The sequence below is a fragment of the Tasmannia lanceolata genome, unplaced genomic scaffold (genome assembly GCF_043159265.1).
Source record: "Tasmannia lanceolata isolate RefF3 unplaced genomic scaffold, GAP_Taslan_0.1 ptg000013l, whole genome shotgun sequence".
NCBI classification, from domain to species: Eukaryota; Viridiplantae; Streptophyta; class Magnoliopsida; order Canellales; family Winteraceae; genus Tasmannia; species Tasmannia lanceolata.
In genome coordinates, this window is record NW_027518690.1 from 31,564,225 (window position 1) to 31,578,859 (window position 14,635).

Here is a 14,635-nt window from a genome sequence, read left to right on the forward strand (position 1 = left end):
GGCTTGGTCAAAATGGGGTGTCTACAGATGCCCCTCTTTGGCAGAGGGTGCTCGTCACACGATTGTCAAAGCCAAGAGGACAACGCATTTTGACCTGCCTCGGACATTGGTTTAAAGAAGGAAAGAATTAACGAAAATGATTTTGCGAATGTTAATTTCTTAAAGAGCGCAAATGCCTCAAGGGTCTTACACAGAAGGGATGCCTCAGGGGTCTTACACAGATGGGATGCAAGGGGGCGGCGAGATGGATCGACGAGACAGATTCTCATCGAGAAGGAATGATAAGATGAATTGACGAGACAGATTCTCGAAAAGAAAACTGAGATGGACTCTCAAGGGATAGTGAGATAGACTCTCACAAATTGCAGAATGGAATGATTAGACAGCCTCTAATTAAGCCACTCAGAGATTTGGAGATTATAAAGCGGAATGATTAGACAGCATAATGATCAAACCTGAATTAGGATCTGAGAAGACAGCATCTTGACAGGTCGACAAGGCGGAATGATTAGACAGCATCATGATCAAACCTAAATTGGGATCTGAGAAGACATCATCTTGACATATAAACAAAGCGGAATGATTAGACAGCATCATGATCAAACCAAAATTGGGATCTGAGAAGACAGCATCTTGACAGATGAACAAAGCGGAATGATTAGACAGCATCATGATCAAACCTGAATTAGGATCTGAGAAGACAGCATCTTGACAGATGAACAAGGCGGAATGATTAGAAAGCATCATGATCAAACCTGAATTAGGATCTGAGAATACAGCATCTTGACAGATGAACAAGGCGGAATGATTAGACAGGATAATGATCAAACCTGAATTAGGATCTGAGAAGACAGCATCTTGATAGATGAACAAGGCGGAATGATTAGACAGGATCATGATCAAACCTGAATTATGATCTGAGAAGACAGCATCTTGACAGATCAACAAGGCGGAATGATTAGACAGCATCATGATCAAACCCGAATTAGGATCTGAGAAGACAGCATCTTGACAGATCAACAAAGCGGAATGATTAGACAGCATCATGATCAAACTTGAATTAGGATTTGAGAAGACAGCATCTTGACAGATCGACAAAGCGGAATGATTAGACAGCATCATGATCAAACCTAAATTGGGATCTGAGAAGACAGCATCTTGACAGATGAACGAAGCGGAATGATTAGACAGCATCATGATCAAACCTAAATTGGGATCTGAGAAGACAGCATCTTGACAGATGGACAAAGCGGAATGATTAGACAGGATCATGATCAAACCTGAATTATGATCTGAGAAGACAGCATCTTGACAGATCAACAAGGCGGAATGATTAGACAGCATCATGATCAAACCCGAATTAGGATCTGAGAAGACAGCATCTTGACAGATCAACAAAGCGGAATGATTAGACAGCATCATGATCAAACCTGAATTAGGATCTGAGAAGACAGCATCTTGACAGATCGACAAAGCAGAATGATTAGACAGCATCATGATCAAACCTAAATTGGGATCTGAGAAGACAGCATCTTGACAGATGAACGAAGCGGAATGATTAGACAGCATCATGATCAAACCTAAATTGGGATCTGAGAAGACAACATCTTCACAGATGAACAAAGCGGAATGATTAGACAGCATCATGATCAAACCTAAATTGGGATCTGAGAAGACAGCATCTTGACAGATGAACAAAGCGGAATGATAAGACAGTTATCATGATCAAACCACTCTAGGAATCAAGAACACGAAACTCAAGAAGGAACAATTTTGATTCAAGAAATCGAGATTTCGATCGATTCCATTACAGGATTGATTGTCTCTTGCCGAGAACTTTAGGAGTGCGCGATCTCTGTTGAGAACCAGACACAGGTAACTTGCTGAGGTTTTGAGTGTTGACCATTTTTTTCTGAGAGAGCTGAATTTTGCTGGGGATTGAAGGCTGCGCGAGCAAATTCTAGACTCCGTTAGGGAAACTGATTTTCTTAGAGACTTGACTCTTCTGAAGAGTGGACTCGACTGAGGAGTTTAGAGGTTTGGCTTGAGATGTGCTCGTACCCTTTTTATCTTAACTTGTTGGAGACATTGTTTACTGATTGCCTTTGTGTGCTTGACATCTTTTATGATGCAAGTCATAAAAGATGCCCCTAGTATATTGTGTTTCCATGACAAGAGTTTTAAGGAGGCGGGACAATGATGGTTGAAGAAAAATGCATCGTTTCATGAAGGCTTGAGGTTGCACAGTTTTTTTTTGTATGGAGAGAGTAGGACAATCACCATGATGGCTGAGTCTGAAAATCCCTTCTTTCGCACTGCTCACTTTTGGAGGCTTAAGGTCTTTGGCAGGTTTGAACAAGATGTCTCTCGCCCCTTCTGATACCTAAACCAGGATTTACTCTGAATTTTCTTCGTATTTTGGAGGACACACTCCCATTCTTCCAGCACCCGACAATTTGGACTTTGCAAGGAAAGGGAACATAAATATGAAGGAGGAACAGATTTCCAAGGACTCAATCAAAGAAGATTCTTGTTGTTCGAAGGACTCGACTCACTTTCGACTCATTCTTGGATCTGATGTGTCATTTTTTAAGGGTATGACTTAGCCACTCTTAGAGTATTTCGAAGACCGTGTCAAGAGGCACTACTCTCCTCTTTCGGTGTTTACGTCATGGTTATTATCCCTTTCAGATTGCTCGGTTTCAATGCCCCTAGTTTAGAGGAATGTTAAAGTAAGCTTGCTGGCACTACTTGGACTCCGAGATTTTACCTTGGTTGAAGACTGTTTCTCCATCTCAATGATTCGCTTTTTTGTTGGAAGTCATTGCCAATGACCAGATTGCCTTTTCAGGTTTTCAATCTGACGGACCGCTTGCCCTAAATTTTGCCTGGTTCGCCCTTTCGGCTTTTCAATCCAGCGGGCTTGATACCCTAATTTTTGCCTAAGCCGACTTTTCAGTTGTCAACTTAGCGGGTGAATGACCCTAAATTTTGCCTAGACCGCCCTCTCGGGTTTTCAGCCTAGCGGGTCTTCAGACTCCATCGTTTTTTTCTTCTTGACTTTAAACCTCTGCTTGTTCACCAGAAGGACTTTCTAGGCTGGCTTGGGTTCAAAAGGGTTGGATATTTCTTTTGGATCTCAAAGTTTCGACCGAACCTGGATTGGCCAGGTTGCCTAAGTACCCCAAAAATGGAGGATCAGGTCCGCGTAGTTCGCTGGGGTTTGGAACAGAATGATTTGGCTTTTAAGCTCGAAGGTTGAAAGGGAATAATTTGACTTTTATTCCAAAGGTTGACCGAACCTGAATTGATCAGGTTGCCTACGTACCCTGTAGAAAGGGATCAGGTCAGACGTAGTTCGGAACTAAATGCCCCTGGTTTGAGGGTGTTTGAAAAGAATGTTTGATTTTGTTAAGGCTTGAAGGTGTTTGCAAAAGGATTTTTTTAAACTTGGGATTTTGGCATTTAAGGCTCAGGCGTCCAAGGATGGCCTCCTGATGTTTTGGCATACAAGCTTCTTGAATGGCTAAGGTTCAATGGCTTTGAACTTTTTCTCTTTTTTTTTTTTTTTGAGGAGTCTGGCGGCATTTCCTGGCAAGACTTCATCTGCACTGTGGAAGCTAGACTGATTGAATTCCCACTTTTCTTTGGGATCTTGCACTGATATTCGGGATTCTACGACTCTGGGTCTTCTCTGAATGCTGAAGATGATTTTGAAATTTTCAATCTATTTATCGACTCCGCTTTCTGCGATTCTGACGTTCTTGAGGAGTTGACGTGGGGCATGCTCCCTTCTCCTTTCTTCTCTGGATTCTATCTCTTTTTTTTTTCTTTGTTCATTCTGATTTTTATTTTTTGCTTGGATGTGGGGAATGCCCCTACACCTTGAATGCTTTAACTTGAAATTCCATCGCAATGTATAGCCCAAGTATTCTTTTTGGGGTTCATGTTCTATGCTCATGACTTTGTTGCCCGAAAGTCTTCTCTCAATTTTTCATTCACTGCATTTGATGTCTGGTATTCTTCATTTGAATTTTTTTTTGCTTTTTCGACCTGATGTCTGAAGCTGAGGGTGACTCACATTGAACAGTGCCAAGGCACGCTTCCGGTTTATCCTCATAGGACCAAGCAACACTTCTTTGAACCCTCTAAATAGGTTTATCGATTCTTTGCGCTCTTCGGGAGATTTTTCCAATCCTTATTTCCCGAGTTTCAGATTTCGATACCCCTATCCACGGTATCAATTTCATCTTCAAGTGGCTTTGCTCAACACTCTTCCTCTCGTTTGATCATCTTTCAAATCTCGAGGAGAATTTCAACGACATCCTCGTCCGAGGAGGGTGTCTTAATTTGTTTATTAACATTAGATCCAAGAGTGAACATTTGCAAGAATATTGACGACACTGGAATCAAATGTTCATTGCATTGAATGTTTGAAGTACATACAATGATTTTTGACGCGCCACGATTGGCTCTCCATCAAATTCAACAGAAGATTGGACATTGGCTCACAATGAGAGAGACCAATAAACACAACATACTTAGAATTGATATTGACATGGTTAGACTTACCAACTTTGACAGGAGGGTTGGTATACACACTTCAAAACAAATTTCAAAGATGAGACACTTTATCGGAGGCAACGGATCGGTGCTGAAAGTTCAAAGACAACGTGCCTTCATTAATGATGATAATGATTGGAGAGAGCAATCCTGGAGTTAGAATCTCAGAAGGGAGGGCCTCTTTGGTTTCTGTTGACCCAGCTCAAATTATTCTTTAGCACCTGACAATGGCAAGGCTTTCTCTGGTATGATGTTTTCAAGGAGTTCAAGCTCTGACATTTTTCTTTTTCCTTCCCAATCATTTTCTAGCCCAGAGGTGGTACAGGTAAAGGTGGTGAGATCTATGAAGGGTTGAAAGGGTAGAGTGGTTCCCATGGTGGGTGAAAGAGGTGCAACATGGTTAGGTGCTGAGTTCTCGGAAGCATTTGAGCTCGAGAAGAGAGGGGATCTCCGTCTATCAGGTCCTGGATTTCATCATCATCTCTCTCATTTCTGCCAAGACGAGACTTTCGGTATACTCAGCCATCTGGACAATGTGAGAGGTGCAATGGGTGAAGCAGAATTGCGGTTAAGCCTTGAAGCTGGGCGAGGCCAAATGGGTTTTGAAAAGGTGAATCTTTCGAGAGCTATGATTAACCAACCGGGCAAGATTCCTATCATGAACATCACAAACACTAGGTTCAATGAGAAGAAATCGCATGGCAATGTAATGCGCAAGTTGAAATAAAAGGCAGCACAAAGACATCCTTCCCTTGGATAAAAATCCGACAGCATAACAACTGTACATGAAGATGTGGTACGGCAAGTACATGATTTGTCAACAAGCCTAAAAGGATGATGACCACACTCAAGGTATTTGGAGAAAATTCGGCAGCATAACAGCTATACTAGGAGATGTGGTAAGGTAAGCACATGGTTTGTCAACGAACCCAAAAGGATAATGATTACGCTCAAGGGTTCTGAAAAAAAATCGGCAGCATGACGGCTATACTAGGAGGGTCTCAGCAACTAAACATGAAGAGTATGCCGTCATGATCAAGATAAAGCAGGGCTCTCAGCAAGAACACACACTCCGATAATGATAATGGCAAGATAGACTCACAATCGACATGTGGAGTACATCTGATCAGGATCAATCAAATGATCAAGCTCCTGGGAGATAGATCATGGCTAAAAGAGCCAAGCATCTGATGATAATCCACAGAATGGATAGAGAGGAATAATTGATTAGATTATGAAGGAAAACTTAACTAAGAAGTAAACCCTAATCTAAGAATAGCTATGCATACATATAAATATATATACATATACACATATATACATATATCCTAACCAGGGGCACCATCCCTAGTCTAACCTAGCGGAGTCAAGGATGTCTTGACTCAAAAATGTCTGTGAGTGTACTAGACAACGCGGCGGGTAATCACAGTGTGATTTACCCTTCTACACTACAAGGGTAGACTGACTTCTATCCTTGGCTCACACATGCCAGTCGCACATGCTCGTCCTATATGAGTACATATATATAGTGTCCTAGCAAGGGTTCCCTAATTTTGGTTCTAAAGGGAGCAACTAATATATACATACATAATATAATGAAGTAAAAGTAGGGCCCAGGCATCTCTGCAGGGTACTATGCTTATGACCATACCCTTGATGTATAACGCCAGCACACCCAGCATTATACAAAGTACGTTCATTGCTCATCGGCTACTGTAGAACACCAGCACACCCAGTGTCTACGGCTGCAGCTCCGGCGCATAGCTCGGAAATAGATACAACGGTTCCCTCAAGGTCATAATTACCCATCTGGTACGCGTCATATCTATTCCCTGAGGCCAATAATAAAAATAATGAAAGAAATAAAGAATATGACAATGCATGATGTGCAGTGTGTGAATCCCTTGTTTTATTTACGCACCTACTTGGTGCTCCTGGATTTCTAACGATAAAGTTCTCATTTAACTTGGTTTTGACCCAAATTTCTTCAAAATTAATTAAAATGGCATTTTTACAGAGTTAGGCAATGTTTCAAGATTTCCCCAGCAGAGTCGCCAATCTGTGGACCCCGATCCGAGAGAGGCGGGGGGACGTAACCCCCTCGCGAGTCTCAGGATCATCCACGTGAAGGAGAGCTCCGCCAAGGAACTCTCGAAAGAGTGCCCCTCACAGCATGAGCAGCGATGTAAAGTGAGATACCTCTCGATTCGGGGACTAGCCCGGATCCGAGACGCACCTTAAACGAAGAAAGAGTCGCCATCAAAGGAAGTAGGCCTTGGATCCCATGCTGTGCTCTGTCAAAACAGATAACCAGAGATATAAAAGGTCCGTGCCTGATGACGAATGGGGAAGGGGTTAGGCGCCCCCAATTCGCCCAAGTGCGAGCACCTGGTCTCTTGTGCCATTTACTATTAACTTTGAAGAATTTTGGGCGAAAATCATGCGAAATGGGAACGAATATCCTCGAGATAACGTCTAGCTAATCATGCATGTCTCGGAGATGAATAAAAAGCACACACAAAAAGGAAACGAAAGACATGACACCTAAGAAGAGCTAGGTTATGAGTGTCATGCCTAATTGGTGTCTATGTTCTTGTGGACAAACGCATGCATGCTACAGCTAAAAGTATAGGATCTGTACAGGAAAGTAAGAAAACACAGCAAAATATACAATATGACAAACCCTAGACTCTAATGCGATAATTGGCTCGGACCAAGATGGCCATCCATCCTAGCTGCACTACGTATCCCGGCCTCGGGAAGAATCAGAGCCAACGTAGTTCGGCGACCTATGCTAAACTACAATGCCTAACCCTCTAGGACCGCTATCCTATACTCGATCAACTAGACCTGACTAGTTTTTAAAGCTTCTTGCGCCATTACTTAAGTTCAAGTGAATTGTGATTTTTAGGACTCCCTATATGCCCTAACTAATGAAAGCGGACCCTATACCCTATGTGTGACTAGGCTGCGAGTCCTAAGGAAAACCATGGGCTATCTAAGCGCATTCTAGTCTAGTCATCGGCTCGACTAAGTGTCTAACCGACCACGACTTGAGGCCTCCTAACTCTAGGGACACTCACACGACCAGACATGACAAAGCAACACAATCAGGACAGACTCCTAACTCTAAGACACCCCACACGCCTAGGACAGACTCCTAACTCTATGGGAAGACCTTTTGAAAATTGGTGGTAAGGTTATTTTGAAGAATTTTTGAAGTTTTGAGAGGTTTGAAAGATTTTGAAGCTTATAGAAGTTTTTGAAGTTGTGAAAGTTATGAAGTTATGAGAAATATTTGCAAAAAAGGTGACTGAACTCAGGATGCCAGCAGCACGCCTGAGCTGCCTACGTACCCCTCAGCCAGGGATCAAGCCATCCGTAGTTCGGACGAGATTTTCCTAACTACACTCTAATGACTCGAGATTTTTGATTTTTCAGATTTTTTTTGATGTTTTTGACTTAAGAGGATAGAATCTTACCATCACAAGGGTAGGATAGACTCCTGATGTCCCCACAAAGGTTGGACAGCATCCTATGCTTTGCGGGGGAGGAAATGAACAGAATCACGACTCTGCAAGGGTTGGACAGCATCCTATACCTTGCAAGAGCGGATGAAAATCACATGACTTGATGAGGGGATGGACAGAATCCTAACCCCTATGATGATAGGACAGACTCCTGAAAAGCTGAAGGACTGACTCCTATGCTGAAGACTGACTCTGAAAGATGGGAGGACAGACTCCTAAACTCTCTATGACAGACTCTAAAAAGGAAGAAATCCCTTAACCTGCGAAAACTCTAAGGCAGGAAGGGAAAGGGGTGGCTCAAGATACGTTCGGTCATCGCCCTAGCCCGAGAAGGAGTTTCTGAAAAGGCGATGGAAATCCTGAAGAACCGAAGAAGACCCTGAACACAGATAATAACTTCCAATACTACTAGACATAGAACCGAAGGACATGCATATGATGGCAAAAGTTAGCAAATTAGGGTAGGCATGAGAACACACATCCCAAAAGAGACAGGTACATGGTAGTATAGATGGTTTTCTCATCTTAACAATTTAAAGGCAAAATATTATGACTTCAAAGAATAGAGCCTCAAATCACAATCGGCACATCTAAGATGGCCCAAGAAAACTCAAATAAATGTTCGACACTTAGAGGCTTTTAATCAAACAGATTATGGACATACATAAAGCACACACCAATCATTTGTTGTTTTTCAAGACAAAAACAAAATAACGTGGAATTAAGACCATCAGAAAGGAAAGAAACAGAAAGAGAAATAGAGAGTACCAAGAATGAAATGAAGGAAGAGATTGGGAGAATTACTTGAAATTGGAGCCTTGTAGGTTCAAGCTTTTGCTCCTCCTTTCTTCTTCTTCTGAATTGGGCAGAGACGGCGGATCGGGGCGAAATTGCCAGAGATGATGACGGATCGAATTTGGGGCGTAGATCAACGGAGAGTGGGATCGTGGCTGCAAATGGAAGAAAACCCAAGTGGGTTTGATGGGTAAAGAAAATGGTGGTAGGGTCGGTGGCCAGAGCAAATGGCTGGCAAGAACGGGACCGAAGAAGACAACCCCCAATCTCTCTCTCTGTGTATATATATATATATATATATATATATATATATATATATATATGTCCCTCTCTCTCTCTCTCTCTCTCTCTCTCTCTCTCTTTTCTTTTTTTTTGGTTTGGAAAATGGTAATGTAGGTTTTTAAAGGGAGGTAATGGTGAAGATAATGGGTTTTGGGGGGGAGGAGTTGCAGAGGTATGAGGGGTGGGAGAAAATGGATTTGAGTGGAGGCGGTGGTCGGTCGGAGATGGCCGAGGATGGGTTTTGCCGGCGACCGACGAGGAGGGTCGGAGAAATGGTGGCCGGAGATGAGGTTTCTTGGAATCAATGGAGGAATCGAAGTGGGTTTCGAGGGGAGAAAGAGTAGAGAGGATGAAGTGGGAGATGAACAGACGAGGTGGGGGTGGGTGGATTTCGGTTTTTTTTATTTTTCGAAGTGGGTTTGGCTCAAAAATGGATTTTGGGTAGAGATGGGGGTGGAGAGGGGTTTGGAGGTGAAAATAGGGGGCATAGAATGGGGGAGGTGGCGGCTCGGATTCCGGTGGGTTGCTGGCCGGAGATGGGGTCGGAGGTGTAGTTGCAGAGGATGAGTTTTGAAGAAAAGGGTGGCTAGTGGAGGTGGTCGAATCTGGATGGGTTTCGGTGAAGGGTTCGAAGTGGGTTTGGGTTAGAGGTGAAGGTGGCTAGTAATGGTGGTGTGGGTGGCTGCAATGGTGGAGAAAATGGACGGTGATGGTGGGTGAAAGAGAAGGTTGAGAAGGGGGTTAGAGGGCTGTGAAATGGGTTTGATGTGGCTCGGTGGAGGAGGAAGATGGAGAGGTTGGCCGGAGTGGGATGGGCGGCTGGCCGGAGAAGGAGGTAAAAAAAAAATGAAAAATGGTGGTGGTGCCGATGGTGGTGGAGGAGTTGCAGAGGTGGCGGTGATGTTGGGTGGAGCTTGAGCTCCCTATCTCCTCCTTCTTCCCTCAATTTCTTCCCCTCTGTTGCCTTGATCTTTGTTTTTTTGTTTTTTTTTTTAATGGGTTTTGGGTGACAGAGGAGGTGGCTGTGGAGAGGCTCGGTGGTAGGGGTGGGGTTGAGCTTGCCGGATTCCGGCAAGCTTACCGGAGAAGATAGAGATAGGTGGTTGGGGCGAAAATCTGCAGAGTAGGTGGTGGTGGCTGGAATGGAGGAGTGGCCGGAGGTGGAAGAAGGTGGTGGCCGGCGGCTCCTCCTTCTCCCTCTCTCTGCTTGTTGATTTTTCTTTCAAAAAATGAGGCCTCCTCTCCAGAACCCTAATTGATTGGCATTTTATAGGTGGGGTGAGGTTTTCTTGACCAAGAAGCAATCGAATTTTCACAACCCTTTCTTTCCCAGAACAGCCCTCTTTTTGGATTTTTTTCACTGGCTTTTCTCTGCCCAGGGGACCTCCTGACTTGACTAATTCGACCCCCTTCTGCACTATTTTTTGAAATGAACCCCCTTACCCAGGTAAATTCTGTTGAATCTCGTCGAAACTTCATGGGGGCCCACTGACGGTCTCGAGCTATCCCAGATTTAACCCCGGAGCCTTAAGCTGCTAATTTATAGGCTATTATTATTTATTTTTTTCTTTTCTTTTCTCGAGGACTTATCCCGGTCCAACTGCTCAGGGATTTTCCAATTTTTTTTTGTTGTTTTTTTTTGTTTTTTTTTATTTTGTTTTTGGGGCTTCGTCAAAATGGGGTGTCTACAACCGACCGCTGGGGCCACATCATCTGCTGCTCGAAAAGCATACGCACGCCGAGCCAACGCCGTGCACACATGTAGCAAAAGATGAAGACGGAGAATGAGATCTCCTTTTCATATGTGGATCTCGACAACTTGATACTGCCTCACGACGACGCACTGGTCATAACCATGCTCGTCGCAAACTCGGAGCTGAAGAAAATCCTTGTCGACAATGGGAGTTCGGCCGATATCCTGTACTATCATGCTTTCGAGAGAATGATGATCGGAGACGACCGCTTAAGGCCGGCGAACTAGGATCTGTTCGGTTTCTCGGGGGAGGTCGTGAGAGTGGAAGGACAGATTGAACTCCCAATTCTCGTCGGAGAGCCGCCCTGTCAAGCCTTCGCGATGGTCAACTTCCTGGTAGTGAGGGCCACTTCGGTCTATAATGCTATCTTAGCACGACCCGGCCAGAACTTAATCCGCGCCGTCGCTTTAGCGTATCACCAGAAAATGAAGTTCGTAACACCAAACGGCGTAGGAGAAGTCATGGGAGACCAACCACAGTCCAGGGAGTGCTATGCCATGGCACTCAAGGGCAAAAATGCGGTAGAATCGCTGCCGATCAAGCTACTCGATCTGAGGGACGAAGCCCAAGAGACCCAGCCTGCCGAAGACCTCATCTCCATCCCTCTGTGCAATGGTGATAATGAGAAAGTCGTTCAGATCGGCTCCTCTGTAGGCAGTAGCACCCGGCGTAGTCTCACCCAGTTTCTTCAACACAATGCAGACGTCTTTGCCTGGGCTTCCGTTGACATACCCGGCATAGACTCGGAGGTCAGCACGTACAGACTTGGTGTTGACCCGACCTGCAGGCCGGTGAAGCAGAAAAGAAGACATTTTGCCCTGGAAAGGCGGCAGGCGATCAAGGAAGAAGTGGAGAGGCTCTTAAGGGCTGACTTCATTCGAGAAATCCAATATCCGGACTGGCTGGCAAACGTGGTCCTGGTAAAAAAGACCAACGGGAAGTGGAGGACCTGCGTTGATTTCACCGAGGACAGCTACCCGCTCCCAAAAATCGATCAGCTCATTGATGCCACCGTAGGTCACGAACTGCTGAGCTTCATGGACGCCTTATCCGGATACAACCAAATCAGAATGTATGAGTCAGATATACCAAAGACTTCCTTTATAACGGATCAGGGGATGTACTGTTACCGTGTCATGCCCTTCGGCCTACAAAATGACGGGGCCACGTATCAGAGGCTCGTGAACAAACTCTTCTAGAGACAGATCGGCCGTAACATCGAAGTCTATGTCAATGATATGTTGGTCAAAAGCCGAAGTGCGCAAGATCATGTGTCCGACCTGAGAGAAACATTCCAAGTCCTAAGAGAGCATAACATGAAGCTCAACCCTACCAAGTGCACTTTCGGCGTCAGCTTGAGAAAATTCTTGGGGTTTATGGTAAGCCAAAGAGGGATAGAGGCCAATCCAGAGAAGATCAAGGCTGTTGTGGAGCTCACTCCACTAAAAACCATCAGAGAAGTACAACGGCTAACCGGGATGGTGGCTGCGCTGGGGCGCTTCATCTCAAAGTCTGCAGAGAGATGCCATCCTTTCTTCAACGCCGTCAAAGGGATCAAGACAGCACCTTGGACAGAGGAGTGCCAGACCGCGTTCGAGGAGTTGAAGCAGTACTTGTCCTCTCCACCGCTGTTGACAAAGCCGGAACCGAGGGAGGAGCTGCTCCTGTACCTGTCCGTCAGCCCCATGGCTTTGGCAGCCGTCCTAGTTCGAGAAGAGCACAGCCAACAAAAACCGGTCTACTGTGTCAGCAAGGTCCTGCACGATGCCGAGATCAGGTACCAGCGGGTCGAGAAATTGGCCTACGCCCTGATCATGGTAGCCAGAAAATTGAGGCCGTATTTTCAAGCCCACACGATAAAGGTCCTGACCGATCAGCCGCTCAGGCAAGTTCTCCACAGACCAGACACCTCGGGGCGTCTTGTAAAATGGGCCGTGAAGCTGAGCGAATTTTTATATCCAATACCTGCCTAGGCCAGCCATAAAAGCTCAAGTGCTGGCAGACTTCGTGGCTGAATGCACCATCCCCCAGCAGAGCATCGAATCTGAAACTGTCCAAACCTCGGTTGTCGAGAAGGTAACTACAACTGGGGAGCGAACGGAAGCAGAGATTGAACCAATAAGAGCAGAAATTGTTCCTGTACCGGCAGAACAGGATCAATCGACCATCGAATCACTCTGGGAAGTGTATGTAGACGGATCTTCGAACAAGGGTGGCTGTGGAGCCAGTTTGATTCTCACCGGGCCTGACAACTTCACTTTAGACTACGCCCTAAGGTTCGGATTCCGTGCGTCCAACAATGAAGCAGAGTATGAGGCCCTCCTCGCCGGAATGAACCTAGCAGTCCAGACCAGCGCCCAAAGACTGAAGGCGTACTGTGACTCCCAGCTGGTTGCAAACCAGATTCAAGGGGTCTATGAAGCCCGCGACGAACGTATGATCAAATACCTCTCCAAGGTCCACCAGTTAGCCAGCAAGTTCAAAAATTTCGAGGTCATCAGAATCCCTAGAACAGAAAATGCCAAAGCAGATGTGCTGTCTAAACTGGCTGCATCCGGATACACCACCCTCGGGAGTATATGTATGGAGTTTCTACAGAAATTCAGTATAAAAAATGAGGCCGCCGAAGTAATGCAGGTGGAGCACGAACCCTGCTAGATGGACGAAATCATTGACTACCTGCGTAGTGGAAAACTTCCCAAAGCCAAGAAGGAGGCCCGCAAAGTGACACAGAGAGCAGCCAGGTTTTCCCTCGATGGTGAGAGCCTGTACAAAAGGTCGTACACCCTCTGTAGACACCCCCATTTTGCTAGGCTTTAAAAAGCAAAAGATTCGGTAGTATCATCAATTTTTATATCCGTATTCAGCATTAGATTAGGCATCCATGCATTTTAGGGTAGATTTCATTTTATTATGAGAGTTTTGAAGTTGATTCGCAATCCTGAAGGTCTCTAGGGGGTTCCTTTGGCCTCTGAAAGTTGAAAGTTCAAGTTTCCAAGCAAATGAAAAAAACCTGCTATTTTTAGAATTTTCAGGGTTTCCCTCATTTTTGCCTATTTTGCACTGCAGGGGTATTTTGGTCATTCCCGATGTGTCTCGTTTGACCCCCGAGTTATATTTGAGAAATCTTGAGTGATTTTACAAATTTTGAAAAAGATTTTTAGAAACTCATGCGGCTTCCACATTTTCATCATCTTATGGATATTTCAATCATTTCTCATATGTCCAAAACCATCTCGAGGGTACGGCTGATGGATTATGAGTAATTTCGTAAGTTTTGGGAAACCTGCTAAATTTAGATCTCTCAAGATTTTCTCTTAGTCTTGCACTTCGGGGGTATTTTAGACATTTCCAAACATATCATATTTGGTCCCTAAGTTGTGTCTAAGAAATCTTGAGTCCGTTCATAAATTTTTGAAAATCTGCTATTTTTAGAATTTCTCAGGGTTTTCCCTAGTCTCGCCAAAATTCTAGCACCTTGGGGTAATTTGGTCTTTTCCTTTGTAATTCTTTTGATCCCCGAAATATGTCTGCGAGATTATGAATGATTTCCTGAATTTTGGAAAACCTGCTAAATTTAGAATTTCTCAGGAATTTCGCTTAATTTGGAAATTTTAAGTGTTGAGGGCATTTTGGGTATTTTCAGGGGATACCAAATGATTCTGTTTAATATTGCTCACTGAAAAGACCCAATTTTAAAAGTTTCTATTT

At 44.5% G+C, this 14,635-nt stretch overlaps 1 protein-coding gene across 1 annotated transcript; it reads left to right on the forward strand.

Annotated features, from left to right (window-relative positions):
- Nucleotides 1-12,402: 12,402 nt before the first annotated feature.
- LOC143891165 (uncharacterized) lies at nucleotides 12,403-13,582 on the forward strand. Its single transcript, XM_077395801.1, has 3 exons — nucleotides 12,403-12,701; nucleotides 12,898-13,240; nucleotides 13,328-13,582. The coding sequence occupies exons 1-3, from the start codon at nucleotides 12,403-12,405 to the stop codon at nucleotides 13,580-13,582; spliced, it is 897 nt and encodes a 298-aa protein (XP_077251916.1).
- Nucleotides 13,583-14,635: the final 1,053 nt, after the last annotated feature.

Excerpts from the sequence above, each read along its gene's own strand:
- LOC143891165 (XM_077395801.1), top strand. The coding sequence starts at position 12,403 with ATGGTGGCTGCGCTGGGGCGCTTCATCTCAAAGTCTGCAGAGAGATGC. Across the intron at positions 12,702-12,897 it reads CTGCACGATGCCGAGATCAG|GCCAGCCATAAAAGCTCAAG; the intron begins GTACCAGCGGGT and ends ATACCTGCCTAG. Across the intron at positions 13,241-13,327 it reads ACAATGAAGCAGAGTATGAG|ATTCAAGGGGTCTATGAAGC; the intron begins GCCCTCCTCGCC and ends GTTGCAAACCAG.